The sequence below is a fragment of the Martes martes genome (genome assembly GCF_963455335.1).
Source record: "Martes martes genome assembly, chromosome: 10".
Classification (NCBI taxonomy): domain Eukaryota; kingdom Metazoa; phylum Chordata; class Mammalia; order Carnivora; family Mustelidae; genus Martes; species Martes martes.
Window position 1 is genome coordinate 28,741,444 of NC_137898.1, and position 13,966 is coordinate 28,755,409.

Below are 13,966 nucleotides of genomic sequence, written 5' to 3' on the forward strand. Positions count from 1 at the left end.
CATGCGCCCAGATCTCCTGGAGATTCAGGAGGTCTGGAGTGGGGACCAAGAATTAGTATTGCCAGTGATGCTGAGGATACAGGCCAGGGACCTCACTCCCAGAAACCATGGATTAGAGATAGGGAAGGAAGAGTAGGAGTCCCTGATTTGGGGATATCAGCACTTTGATTCTTTTTCAAGCAGGGCTTCAACTCATGACCCTGAGATCAAGACCTGAGCTGAAATCAAGAGTCGGATACTTCACCGACTGAGCCACCCAGGCACCCCTTGGTTCTTCCCTGAACACCAGTTGGCCATTCTCGCATCTAGTCAATTAAAATGATGGAAAGGACTCAGGATACCGATAGCTCATACTCATCAAGTACCCCTTTAATATTAGACAGTATTCTAAGCACTTTACTTGGACCTGTTTAAAAGTTGCCCCAAATCATGAGGCAGGTAATGGTATTATCCCCATTTAACCATTGAGGAAACGGAGGCTCATGGAAAAGTAGCTTATCCTGATTTAGTGCATGTTGAATGGCTGATCTGGGACTCAAACCTGGATGATCTGGCTGTTCCTTGAGGTTCTGGGCCCATCCACCTGGATTCTCGTTCTCTTATTCGAGACACACGTATGCACATATACACACTGGTTATGCATTTATACAACTGGTTGAAGCCCTACTCCGTGTCTGGTGGAAGAAGAAACGAGTTCCTACATCTGCCATAGCTCTGAAGATTCTAGGGGCTTATGTTTAAATGTTTGCTTTGATTTTCCAGTCCCATAGAATTCTCTCTATGTTACCCATTCTATGTCGACCTTAGGATGGGTTGTGACCCTTTCTCCTAAGTCCTTCCCTCTCCTGACAAAGCGTCCCTGGCTCAAGGTGGTGAAATTACAGATCAGGGGTGCGGTGGGGGTGGGGCGGGGGTGGGGCTACAGTTCTGCACAGCAAAATCACTTTTTAAAGTATCACAAAAGAAATACGGAAAAACAAGGGGAGGCGCAAAGCTCAGGAGAGTGATAAGATGAAAAAGGGAAAATGTCCCTGTATCTACAATTGAATCTTGAGTTTAGCTTCACTGAAGTAATGACTTAATAATTTCAGATAGCCTGGAAACAACAATTTAATATGAGGCACCACTTTTATTTTAAAAGGAGTCCTTTAGTGCCCACCACCCACCTCCTAGCCTCCTCTCCCTGCTCTATTTTGCCCTTCAGTCCCTGTCTCTGTGCCTTGCCCTCCCCTCCACCTCTGTGTTCTCCCCCAGCAATCAGGACATGTCTCTGGTTTTCGTAGGCAAGGTCATTTAGGCTGTCTGCATCTCTTTCCTCCTCCTTCTTCATCTTGCCCTGGCCCTACCTCCTCACCGCCAAGACAGCCAGCCAGACATTTGCCAAACAAAAAGACAGTTCTCTTTCTAGAGTTTTTCCGTCCTCTTCAACAACCCGTCCCTGCCCTTCCTCCCTCACATGCCTGCCCACCCACCTCCCTCCACCTTGCCCATGTCACCAACCGAGACCACGTGGTATCAGCACTCAAAGAGCTGATGGTCTAGTAATGGGGACAGATGTGGTCAAAAAATCCCAGCCGAGTTGTGCTAAGTGCAAAAAGAGGAGTGTGCAAGACTTGGTGGAGGAAATAAAAGAGGAAGTGGTTTACTCCCCTTTCCCTTGGACTCCTGAGAAGGAGGAGAGGGAAGAGGAGGAGGAGGAAGAGAAGGATGAAGAGCCTGACTGGGTTTGTGTCCTGTGCTCTTTTATATGCAGAATTTGGCAGAGGCCCCCTTGATGACAGGCGTTCAGGACACATTAGCACTTACTATCTTCTCAACATGCTTGGAAGGAGGGATTATTCCCATAGTTGACAAATGAGAAAGCTGAGTAGGAAAAGCTACGTTCCTTGCCCTGCTGGAGCCAGGATCGCAGCCCAGGCTCCCATCCAAAGTTCACGCTCTTGCCCAGCGCTTCGGCGGCCCCTCCTTCCCTTCTTATCCCCACGTGGCTTTAGCCCTAGGATGGTTCGGGTTGTGCCAGCCTTCTTAGGTCTGGGACTTCGGTGACCCCTCTGCCACGCTGTGCACTCTGCATCCTAAGAGGCAGACATGATGGTTTGGGTCTGAATGCTAAGTTGAATCACATGAAATTGCCAATGTTTGGCTTTAGGGAACTGTCGAAATGGTAATTTCATATGGTTCAGCCCAATACAAGGAACCAGATGGATTTTGGGTGACCCTGCTCCCTTGGCTCTGTTAGTTCATGAGAACCAGGACTGTCAGACAATTCTAACACCCTCCTGCCAGAGGATTTAGATCAAGAGATAGAAAAGAGAGAAAGAGGACTGTGGCAATTGCCTTTCTCCCAGGAAACCAGACCGGGTTTGTCAGTGTGAATAACGAAGGCAAGTCCCTCTCTCATCTTTGGTTTCTGGTGGCCCCAAAGCTAGGGCACCTGTGGTGGTGGATCCCCTTCAGCGAAAGATTCTGACCTCCCCTCCGTCTCCTCTTCACAGTTCTGACACATAGTGTCCAGACCCAAGGATAGCATCAAGCACTCTAAAATTCTTTTTACCAAGTAGCCTTGAAGCACTTGAGGTCAGCAGGGTTTCCTGAACAGTCAGGACTGGTTGTGAGACAAAATGAAAGTATTCGCCTGTGGAGAAATTTCCACGTGGGAACCGCAAACTCCCATATCCTGCTTTTAGCCAGACTTGGACTTCCCCAGAGTTGGTCAGACATTCCCCCGGTGGCCTCTGCAGCAAACTAAAAATTCTATCTCCTGTCTCCCTCCATCTTCCCTTCCCTCCCTTCATCTTCTCAGTCAGTTGTCTTGAATACGTTGATAACAAATAATGGTGCCACTTTCTCTTTCTCATTCAGTTTTCTATCCGTGGTGAGCCATCTTCTCTCTCTGCCTCTGGCTTGCACCTGCCCTGGCTGGATCAGTAATGGTCTCTTGGTCGCTAAAACCAAGGCGCACTTTTACTCTTCTTACCTGACCTCTAGGCTGTAATTGACATTCTCCATCACACCCTTATTTTTGAAACACGCTTCCCCCCAACTCTTCCATTTTTCTTCCATCTTTGCAGACTCTTATGCCTGTGCACATTTCTTGACTCTTGGTCACCCTCCGGGTCCTAGACAGACTGCCTGCTCTTCTCACTCTCCATTCCCTCCAAGGATGAACCAAACACACCTGTGGCATCCACCCATCGTCTCTTTAGGTATCGACTCCTAACTCTCTATGTCTCTCCTGATAGTCCATATTCCCAACGACTTGTGGGACCTCTCTGCTTTTCTGGCTTCCAGATTTCAGACCCGGTATGTTCAAGCTGTATTGAGAACATTTCTCATCCCAACCTTTCGTATCCCATACATATGGTGACACTGTTCACTGATTGCCCAAAACCAGAAGCCTGAGAGGAACCCTTGACTCTTTTCTTGTTTATTCTCTAAAACCAGTCAAGTCCTCAAGGACTTGTCAGTCCTCAAGGTCCTGTAATTCTGTCTGTCCTGTAATCCTTGTCAAGGACCGGTCAGTCCTCAAGTCCTGTAATTCTGTCTTGTAACCTTCCACCACGTCTTCACTAAGTGGGTTTTGCTCTTTCAGACTTGCTCTCCTTCAGACCATTCTTCATACTGGAGCAAGCATGGTCTTGCTCTCCAGTGGCTCCTCATCACTCTTGGGATAATGACCTGACTCTTGAACTTGGCTGACAAGGCCATACATGATTTGGTTGGTTCTTAGCTTCTGCCTCTCATCCCACTGATTTGCCTCCTGAATGCTCTTAGGTGTTCTTATCCCCTCAATTTCACATTATTTATTTCTTTTCTGCCCCTTTATCTCAGACTTATCCTTAGGACCTAAGTTGAGATACTTCTGTACTCAAGTCTTTCTTGGGGCCCAATCATAGTTAAAATGTCCTACCTACAAAATCCCATAGCACCCAGCACTTATTCCTACAAGAACATTTATCTCACTCTATGGGGGACACAGAGAAGTAAAGAGAGTGTGGGTTCCAGGGGGAAGAGGGAGCATGGGAAGGGCTTTTTCTTGTTCTTTGTTGCCAGCGCACTGGACATAATGTCCTGCCCACACTAAGATGCTTATTGTACATCTGTTGAATAAATAAAATGAACTAACAAAGAACTCACCAAGTATTAGAGTCTGTGTTTTCTTCTTATTTCCACATAGCCGTTTGGATGCTCTTGTGCTCCTGCAATCAATCTTTAATGAGTTCTTAAGGCATGCCGGATGTTTCTTGAGAGGTGATTTGCTCTAGGTAAGAGAGTCAGAAGATCTGGGTTAGGGTTCTAGCTCTTAGTCTAGGGCCCTTCCCATCTTGATTTTGGTGTCAGACATCAGTATGCTTTGGTTCTACCCGATTCCATCTTCATTCATTCCTGGCCGGATAGCTATTTCCTCTGGTCAGTTCATTTTCAAATTCAAGGAGACCTGAGGGTATGGGAGAGAACAGATATTCTATTCCGAAAAGTCAATTCAGTGGCTGCTCTGGAGAGTTGGGATCTGATGTCAAAGAAAGTCAAGGGTTGAGGAAATGAGAGTTTGTAAACTTATATCACCCATTTGGGTGGCAATGGATTTGTTAAACTGAAAATTCATTAACCCTTGGGCATAGTGTCTTGTGTTTTTGCCCATATGATGGGGGTGATGGCTCTTCCCAAAAGGGGAAGGAGCCAGCATATAATGAATATTCACTATGGGTCAGGAACTGTTTATATCTTCTTGAAATCCTATAAAATAGGTATTTTGCCTGCTTGAGAAAAATTCTGGTAGGGGAAGTGATCCAGGTTATACAGTTAGGAAGTGGCTGAGCTGGTTTCAAAATCAAAGCTGTCTGGCTCCTGGGCACTTTGCGTTGTGGATTCTGGAAGCACACTGCCTGTGCTTGAATTTGGTTCTGCGAATTTGTTAGGATGTGTAACTTTGTGAAGCCCCTCAGAGTTTTCATTTCTTAAATATGAATACTAAGTTTGGAGATTCCTTAAGAAATTGAAAATAGAACTACCCTATGACCCTGTAATTGCACTACCAATATTTACCCCAAAGATTCAGATGCAGTGAAAAGAAGGGCCATCTGTACTCCAGTGTTCATAACAGCAATGGCTATAATCGCCAAACTGTGGAAAGAGCCAAGGTGCCCTTCAACGGATGAATGGATAAAGAGGATATGGTCCATATATACAATGGAATATTATGCCTCCATCAGAAAGGATGAATACCCAACTTTTGTATCAACATGGACGGGACTGGAGGAGATTATGCTAAGTGAAATAAGTCAAACAGAGAGAGTCAATTATCATATGGTTTCATTTACTTGTGAGCATAAGGAATAACATGGAGGACATTAGGAGAAGGAAAGGAAAAGTGAATTGGAGTACACTGGAGGGGAAGACAAAGCACAAGCGACTGTGGACTCTGAGAAACAAACTGAGGGTTTTGGAGGGGAGAGGGGTGGGAGGTTGGGTGAGCCTGGTGATGGGTATTAAGGAGGGCACGTATTGCATGGAGCACTGGGTGTGGTGCATAAACAATGAATCTTGGAACACTGAAAAAATTAAATTAAATTTAAAAAAATACTTCTTGCAACATTTATAGAGAGATTAAACAAGGTAATACCTGTAGAGCATATTTCTAGACATATTAAATGTGATATATCAACTGCCATCCTCATCACCATCATCACCGTCATCAGCATCATCTCCACCACCCCTGCCTTTGGTCCATCTGCTTGCCAGTAAGGTAGATCCTTCTGGGCCATGATATAAATGGGTACTCAGAGAATTCCTCTTCACCTGAATGCTCTTTGGAATTTAACAATTGGTCAAGGATGTTGGGTGCGTGGCTCAGGACACATGCCGGGTGGGACTGAAAGTAGAGTTGAAACACAGCAAAGGCGACCAACGCTATGTGATGGATAAATAACTCAGGGGGTTAGCTGGGAGGCCACCATAAGGATTGTTCTGCAAATAGGGTTAATGTTTCCAGGGAGAGATGGTAGGTTAACTCGGCATGTTTGGGCATTCTACCCAGTTGCTGCCAAAAACAGACTTAAATTGACTTGATAAGATTTATAGTAATATTTAGAGTACACATCATGTAATAACTAATGTTTTGTGAGCTCTTGCTAAATGTCTCAGAGAATTCTGTGCTAAGCACTTTGTTATCTTATTTAATCTTTGCAACAACCCAGTGTCGCAGACATTTTTATTATTTTGATCTCACAGGTGAGGCCACTAGGGCTCACAGTTAAATGTTAAGTATGATCAGTGTTGTCCAGCAAGTAGAAGGAACAGCTGGCATTTGAATCCAGGCTGTCTCCAGACGTATATATCTTTTCTTAACTATCATCATGAATACCTTCTCATCCCTTCACGCCGGGTCTTCTTACCAATCTTGGCTTTAGGTGCTTAATTTTGTAAAGGACCTCAAGCGCCAGTCTTCATTCATGTTCAGACTCTATTACTCTGAGGCAGATTCTCCAAAGCAAAAGGGAGGAGAGGAGAATTCTCAGATGGAGATATGCTTCTGAGAGCTGAAGTCAGGTTCTGATCTTTATTTTTGCATGCGGAACATCTTTCCACTTGAAACCAGAGGCTGGCAGGCTCACAAGCTCCTTGCAAGGAAGCCAGGCCAGATTCCTCCTGGAGTAGCTTCATTTCTCTAATGAGAAATAGATTTAATAGTAGCAACTAGAACTTATTTTAGGCCTTTGTTCTAAGAACTAATTAAAACTTCCACTTTGCCTTGAACTAATTCTAGGATCCTTATAATTTTTTAATTAAAGTCTAGAGTGTCCTGGACTGTGATGTCTTTAGCAACATTTTTGCCTAAATTCTTTCTTTTTTTAGAAAAAAAGGTTTTGATTTTCCAGCATCCTTCTCTTTCAGACTTCTAGTATCTCATACACATGGTTAAAAGGACTCTTAATACCAATTGTACTAAAGGACTAGAGAACGCAATTTATTCCTAACAACTCCATTTTCCTGGTGTTGACTTTCTAAGAAGGAGAGTCCTGGACCATACAGTTTTTTCAAATCAGAACTTGGGAAAAAGATTTGAGAAAGGGGTTTTCTTGACACTTCCTGATTCAAGAGCCACTCTGGAAGATTTAATTTTTTTAGGTTAGTAGAGAGAACATGGCAAAGTATTCTGTTTTTTCCAGGACCCACAGCCTCTGCGCATATTGGTTAGGGGGAAAATTGTGGCTGGGTTTCTCATCCATTAGCTGTGTCCGTGTGTATATATGCGTTGGGGGAAGAGTGAGGTGCACAGGGAAAGGTAGTGTTAGTTTCAATCCTTACAAAGAGATGAATTCTCTATTACAGGCGAATTCACAGGTAGAATTAATAAGTAACATAAGAGGAGGTAATCTGGAGTCTTTGAAGAATGGTTTACATCAGGAGGGATTGCTGGACACCACTAGTAGTGTCCTTCTACTTTCCTTCTACTTGCTGGAGCCTGGGTGCCAATTCCGAGATCTGAGAACTATTTTCCTCCAATCCTTCCTTCTCTCCTTTTACTTTGCTATTGTTTATTGTTTTGTTTTGTTTTGTTTTTTTTTTTACCATCCATCAGAGATTTTGCTAAATCCTTTATGTACATGATCTCATTTAATTTTCATACAAGCTGATGAAGTATGATTGTTATCTCCAATCAACCAACAAGGAAATCAAGGCTTATAAAAATTAAGTAACTTGCCCCAGATCAGACAGAGGGAAAATCAGAGCCAGAACTCAATCCCAGGTTTCTCTGGTTCTAGACCTTGGCCTCTTGGCCACCATGTCACTGCTTCTTCACTAAATGTTTTCTGTTCTTTGTTCCCAGGGACAGGATGAGAACTTCAGTCAATGTTGTGGGGGACTCTTTTGGGGCTGGGATTGTCTATCATCTCTCCAAGTCTGAGCTGGATACTATTGACTCCCAGCATCGAGTGCATGAAGATATTGAAATGACCAAGACTCAGTCCATTTATGATGATGTGAAGAACCACAGGGAAAGCAACTCTAATCAATGTGTCTATGCCGCACACAACTCTGTCATAGTAGATGAGTGCAAGGTACCTTTCCCCTTCATGGATATTGAGACCTGTATATAATAGTGCATGCTCAATTTCCTAAGACAAGCACAAAAAATCCCTGCATGTATTATTGTTACATTTATTTCTCTGAAGGATCATGTAACCCAAGCTTCTGTGAGTCCCAGAGCATCTAACTCTGTGTCTAACATGCCAGGAAATCATCAGGTCTTACAGTGGGGAGAGCCGATCACTTGCTTGGTTCGTGATGTAAAACATTCATTCTGATCCCCCCCACCCCCCATCCAATGACTCCACAAATGTGATTGGTTTTCTTGAACATTTTGCCAAAGAATTTGTGGTTTCTAAAGCTTTGCTGGATTTCAAATATTCTATTCCTTGAATGAAACACCAAGAGAAATACCCAGAATCGCTTACTTTACATAGCAGAACTATTCCTTCTTGCTGTGTATTAATTACATATTGGTCAAAAATACGCCCACCCAACTTTGCACAACTATCTTTCCCTTAATTATTTTTGTGAGAGTGTGAGTTTTGAACTGGCAGTCATTTTGCTCCAAGAATGGGGGAGCTATTTCAAGTAAAGGACAACTGTACTTCAGGACAATTATCCATAGATAACCACATTTCCTACAGTGGCAGCCCTATCTTTCCTGAATCATGGATGTTCTGGCCTCTTTCACAAGCTGCTGGGTACTTTAAGCTTGATGGGCTCTGTCTAGCCTTCATTGTAACTAACTTGACATTGTCAAAGACAGAGTGTCATGACCAGAGTGAAGCAAACTTGGAGAAACCCTGGCAGGTGAGCAGAGTCAACTCTGGGGGCTGGGTTACTAATATGGTTCTGGGAAGCAACTGAGGGCGATCTGTACCCGATACAGATTTCTGATCCTTTTTGACTCCTGTTGACAAGATCTCATTTAATACTTAATTTCTTCCTGGGTTCCTTCTGGGTCATTCCAAATATAAACCATGGCTTCTGCAGGACAATTAAGGGTAGCATAGGAGTGATTCTCTTAACTGGACTGTAACATAGATCCAGAAGTCTAATGGACCAGGAACAGTCTTTTGCTCCTCTCCTCTATATCAGGTACATGTGTGGATGAGCCGAGGCTCTAGTACAAATTAAGGAAGTATTCGCCCATCAAGAGACAACTGCAAAAATTAATTGACTCCATGAAAATGATTCAAATTATTAGAAATTCAGATGTACCAAAAGCATATATTCCATTCTCCTGGAAAGTTAGTGTTTCCCACATCTAAATGAACATGCTGAGTTATTCCCCATCAAAATGTTAGTTTGGGCCAACAAGGGTCCACATTCCCATGGAATGGCTTTATGCTCTATTTAACAGGTATTTATTGTGTGCCTTGGGGGGTTTTGCTGAACACCTCCATCTCGATCCTATGACCTCCTCCATTTTGATCATTCATCAAATGTTTATTGGGGGCCCATTATCTGCCAAGTCCTGAAATGGGCATGGGAGGACAGCAAAGTGAATGTATAATTTTGTAGTAAAGGCTTAAACCTCCTTCTGGTCCATTCTCTGTCTCACTATTTTTAAACACCAAGATGGGAGACATCAATGCTTCCTGCCAGTCCCCCACTCCTTCTTGCTTTTCTGTTACCCAGGTGGTTGGAGGAGACAGAGATGGGATGGACTGGTGAGTGGAGCCCTGGCTTCTTTGAACCCAGCCAGAAAAAGAAAGAAATGTTAAAAAACAAAAAGCTGCTGTCCCAGCCACTTTGGAAACACAAGCCCCAGTATTCAACCGTGATGACAGCAACAGGGCCCACCCCCGAGTGCTGCCTGATGTTCCAGAGGCACCTGAACTTGACCTATGATTTTGGACAGCTCTTGATCTTGTTCATCACTCAAAGGCAACTAGGCACATTTAAGGTCAGAGTGAACACACAGCTTTCTCCAGGCAGATAGTTTGTTCCTGGCAGTCTTTCTTGACAGTTCACCGAAGGGGAAACAAATTTGCTGCAGCTCTGGTCAAAATGTTAACTGCTTCAAGCATCGTCGCGTCCTGTTGGCCTCTTCTATTTTCAAACTCTTGCCTTTGTCACCGTAGTTTGAAGTTGTGTGTGAACTTTTACATTTTTATCAGAATAACTGCATGTAGGATGGTTATGGCTTGTTGCATGGTCTTTCTAGAGGGATATGGGGGGCCTGCCGGGGTTTGGAGGAGGAACGCAACGAATAGCTTTTATCTTCACACGCTTGGTTTCGTTTTCTGTCCCTGGCATGTTGTGTGTGTTCCTAATGCATGCGTTTCACTTCCACTCGGGTAAGAAGAAGCTCGGATTTCTTTCAAACATTGCTGCATTTGTCATATTTCCATATCCTAATGCTTCCATAAATCCAGTCTCTCCATTATGTGGAATATCAGTCGTGGGTTTAAGTTTGCACATGACGTTGAGGACAGACAGACGGAAGGTAAGCTAGGAAACGACTTAGAAGCGGAGGGGAACACCTCCCATTCGGTGTAAGGGTTCAGTTCTTTTAGAGCCAGGGAAGCCCTGATACAGACAGGCTGGTGGGGATACCTGTTTATGAAATGTCTGCGTTGAAATCATTTAGGTCCACTTGTCATGGATCTCTGGCTTTTAATCCCTTCTTTTCTTTTTTCACGTTTAAAGCTTGGATAGTGTATCTGGTATCCAGCCCCTCTCGATCTCTGATTTTGCAATTGGGCACATATAAACCGACCTGGCCTCCTTGGGACTGAACCTTTCACACGCATGTGTAGAACTAGCTGTCGAGTTCTGGGGGGTTTTCTCTGGTTGTATGGAGTAGCACAAGGACACTGTTTTGTTAAGGGCTGCATTCTTAGATGATGGGTCCGTGTGCAGCTTGACACGCCCTCAACCCTAAAATCAGAGTGGAAGTTATTCTCCAAACTGCAGACTGTCTCTAGCTCCTCCTTACTCCCCAAGGCCAATGTGGACTTTTCAGTATTTACAAATCTGTGTTGAAAAGCAAGACGGGCTCCAAATCTGCTGGAAAAGAATGACATTTAAAAGTAGTAGGGAGGTTGTAGAGTGAAGCTTGGATCTGGTGCTCCTCCGTATAACCCGTGGGGGAGGTTTTCTGGTTCGCGGCCTATTAGCTGGATGCTGATGATAATTATTTTCAGGTGACTCTGGCAGCCAACGGAAAGTCCGCCGACGGCGGAGTCGAGGAAGAGCCGTGGAAACGTGAAAAATAAGGACATGACTCTCAGCAAAGTTTTGAACAAACTCCCCAGCATATCTTATGGTAAAAAGAGAATATAAACAAGCTGTCTTTAAAAAGGAAAAAAAAAAAAAAAAGCATCTATTTCTGTGTTTACTTAATCTGCTAGCCGAGGCTTCGAGGATCTGTCAGTGATAGGCGCGGTGCCGTGTCTTTGCCAAGTGATGCTTTGTAAATGCCTCATTTTCTCACCTGTGTTACTGTCTGAACGGAGGCTGCTGGAGGAATCCGTTTGAATTGAAGATGCGTTCTGGCCAGCTTCCCTTTACTCTCTAAATGTAGAGCCGTGGATCCTCTTTTCCCAGGGTACACGACTAAAGTGATGTGGTGCATCCCGGGGACTTGGGATAAAGAGCAGACACTCGGTGTGTGATTCCCTCAGGTGGCGTCCCTGCTTCTGCTTTGGTACACACAAGAGATTCTGTTAGAAGCCTCTAGACGTAATTCTCGGAATGTCTTAGGGGCGGCCCATGTGTTGATTAAAAGCAAACCCCTGTTTGACAGTTCCCTGTCTTTGGGAACTCGGAGAATCTACCTTCTGTATACTCTTTCAACTAAATATTTCAAAGAGAATGGTAGTGGGAACCGTGCTCTTCAAGGCAGCCGATTACAGAACCCACTGAGTTTCTGCTCTACCCTATCCAGTCCTGGGAAATCATTACTGAAATTTCAAAGGAGGTTTCGTAATTTGCTCTCAATGATGATGATGGATTAGGATGTAATCTGCATAGCGCTGCTGTGCATGTGGACAAACGTGAGAGAGCACAGCCAACGTCAACTTTAACCAGAGTCAAATGTTCCAATTCGGTTGGCATTCACCTGGCAGAGTGAAATCGAGTGAGATGATTTGATCGATGCTTTACTTTCTTTGTTCCAGCCGTAAAATTCTTTTTTGGATTTCTAACCAAAAAAAAAAAAAAAAAAAAGACATTTTTAATCGCAAATTATTTCAGTCACAATCTCATTAACCTAGAAGGCCTAACCATTCTACTCTCCTCACAGGTAGAGAGGACAGTTACGCTGGCTGTGCCGCCTTAAGACCATCTCTTGATAAAAACAAAACACTGTCCATGATCTAGCACTTAGAGAGCTTTCTCTTGTATTCTCTCAAAGCACTTGAATCTAGTTACAGGGCACAGTTGGAAGCAGAGCCAATCTGCTTCCCAGTCTTCTGTGTAGCAAGGAACAGGAAACAAACGTGCAAAATCCCATAAAGGTGACATTCCTATGGCAAAGTCAAGATGGCCTTGAGCCATGAAATGGGAGCAGATGATGGCTCCTCACAACTTCAAGATGGCGTCTTCAAGGCTGTTACGGTTTGAGGGAGTCAGTACTGTAAGGGGATTAGCACTGTGCCTTGTAGGCCGTAGGCACCCAACGAATCCCAATGGTGGATTGTGCAGACTAAACTTGTCAGTTTCTCTGCTATCCTTTTCTGTTGAATAACTCACAGTATTTTCCTAAGGTTGCAGGCTCTGGGAGGTTGCTGGGAACTTGAACCTGAATTACTGAGAAATAAAGTACATTTGACTGACTTCGAGGAGCGTGTAGAAACTTGGTCTACACATAGGAGTCAGGTGGTCATCAGAGATTGGCAGATGGGTGGTGGGTACACACCAAGAGTTGTACTGTCCAAATGCTCTGAGAAGAGGTTGTACATAGACATCACGGACCCTTTATTGCCCATTCCTGGTGACTTTTCTCTTCCAAACCAGACACCTTTGGAACATATGAGAGACATAAGATTCCAATTGCTTTTGTCTCTCAGACCCTCGTTATTTTTGGATAAGGACCACCATTGAGCAGTATTAAGCAGCTTTTTGCCTTTTTTTCTTTTTAGTGTCATTGGTCTTCTTCATTATCATTAGGTGGACAGTTAACTGGGTCACCAAGGATGTGTGAAATGCAGTAGTGGACAATAAATACACCCTTTAGAGCAGATACTGTGGGTCAAGGGGACAGGTCCTGGATTTAGCTGTGAAACTGTTATGGATTGTCTTTAAGTGGTGCTCCTAAGAGCTTTGTGATAGAGAAGAGAAGGATCTAGATGAGGCACCAAGGAATTTGTGGGTTTTGCTGTTTAAGGCCAGCTTAGCACTTTGTAAATGCTGACGTGTTTCTCAAAAGAGTGGTCTTGGGATCGTCTCCCCAAGACTCTGCCTCAGTGTCTTCCTGCTTTGCTTTGTCTTCCTAGTTATCCTATAAAATATATAAGGGGACAATGTGTTCAGAAGAAGCAAGGTGTACAGCTTAACAAAACATGTTTTTCTGGTTTTAGGCTACCTGTAGTACATTTCATGAGAACGTACTTAGGAAATCACTTTCATCTGGAAATTCACATCATATTACAAATGAATAATCTGTCAAAGTCAGGACTAACCTGAAAATCCAGGATGTATGTAGAGCTGATGTATGACTGTGATCCCTATTTTTTTAGGTCTCGTTCATTCTTCTTATGCCATGCCCACTAGGGCTTCCCTTGGCCAGCATGAGTGCCATAAACAGGACAAACAGATCCAGAGTATACCTCTAAGAACTCTTTTCTAAATAAGATACCCATAATCTTTCCGTTATGTGCACAGATTTATATTAATAGGTTCGCCACAGTTGTAAATGCTTGTAACAGTCCATTAATATTTGATGATGCATAAGTTATATACGGACACAGGAGGCCAGATCCAC

At 43.8% G+C, this 13,966-nt stretch overlaps 1 protein-coding gene across 2 annotated transcripts in view; it reads left to right on the top strand.

The window, feature by feature from the left end:
* The window catches only part of SLC1A2 (solute carrier family 1 member 2), a 102,127-nt gene extending 89,937 nt beyond the window's left edge, over positions 1-12,190 (top strand). For both annotated transcript variants that reach the window (XM_080817750.1, XM_080817749.1), the window contains exons 10-11: positions 7,832-8,063; positions 11,187-12,190. In XM_080817750.1, the coding sequence (XP_080673876.1) occupies positions 7,832-8,063; positions 11,187-11,258 (304 nt within the window). In that variant the 3' untranslated portion in view covers positions 11,259-12,190. The remainder of the gene's footprint in view (positions 1-7,831; positions 8,064-11,186) is intronic.
* Positions 12,191-13,966: the final 1,776 nt, after the last annotated feature.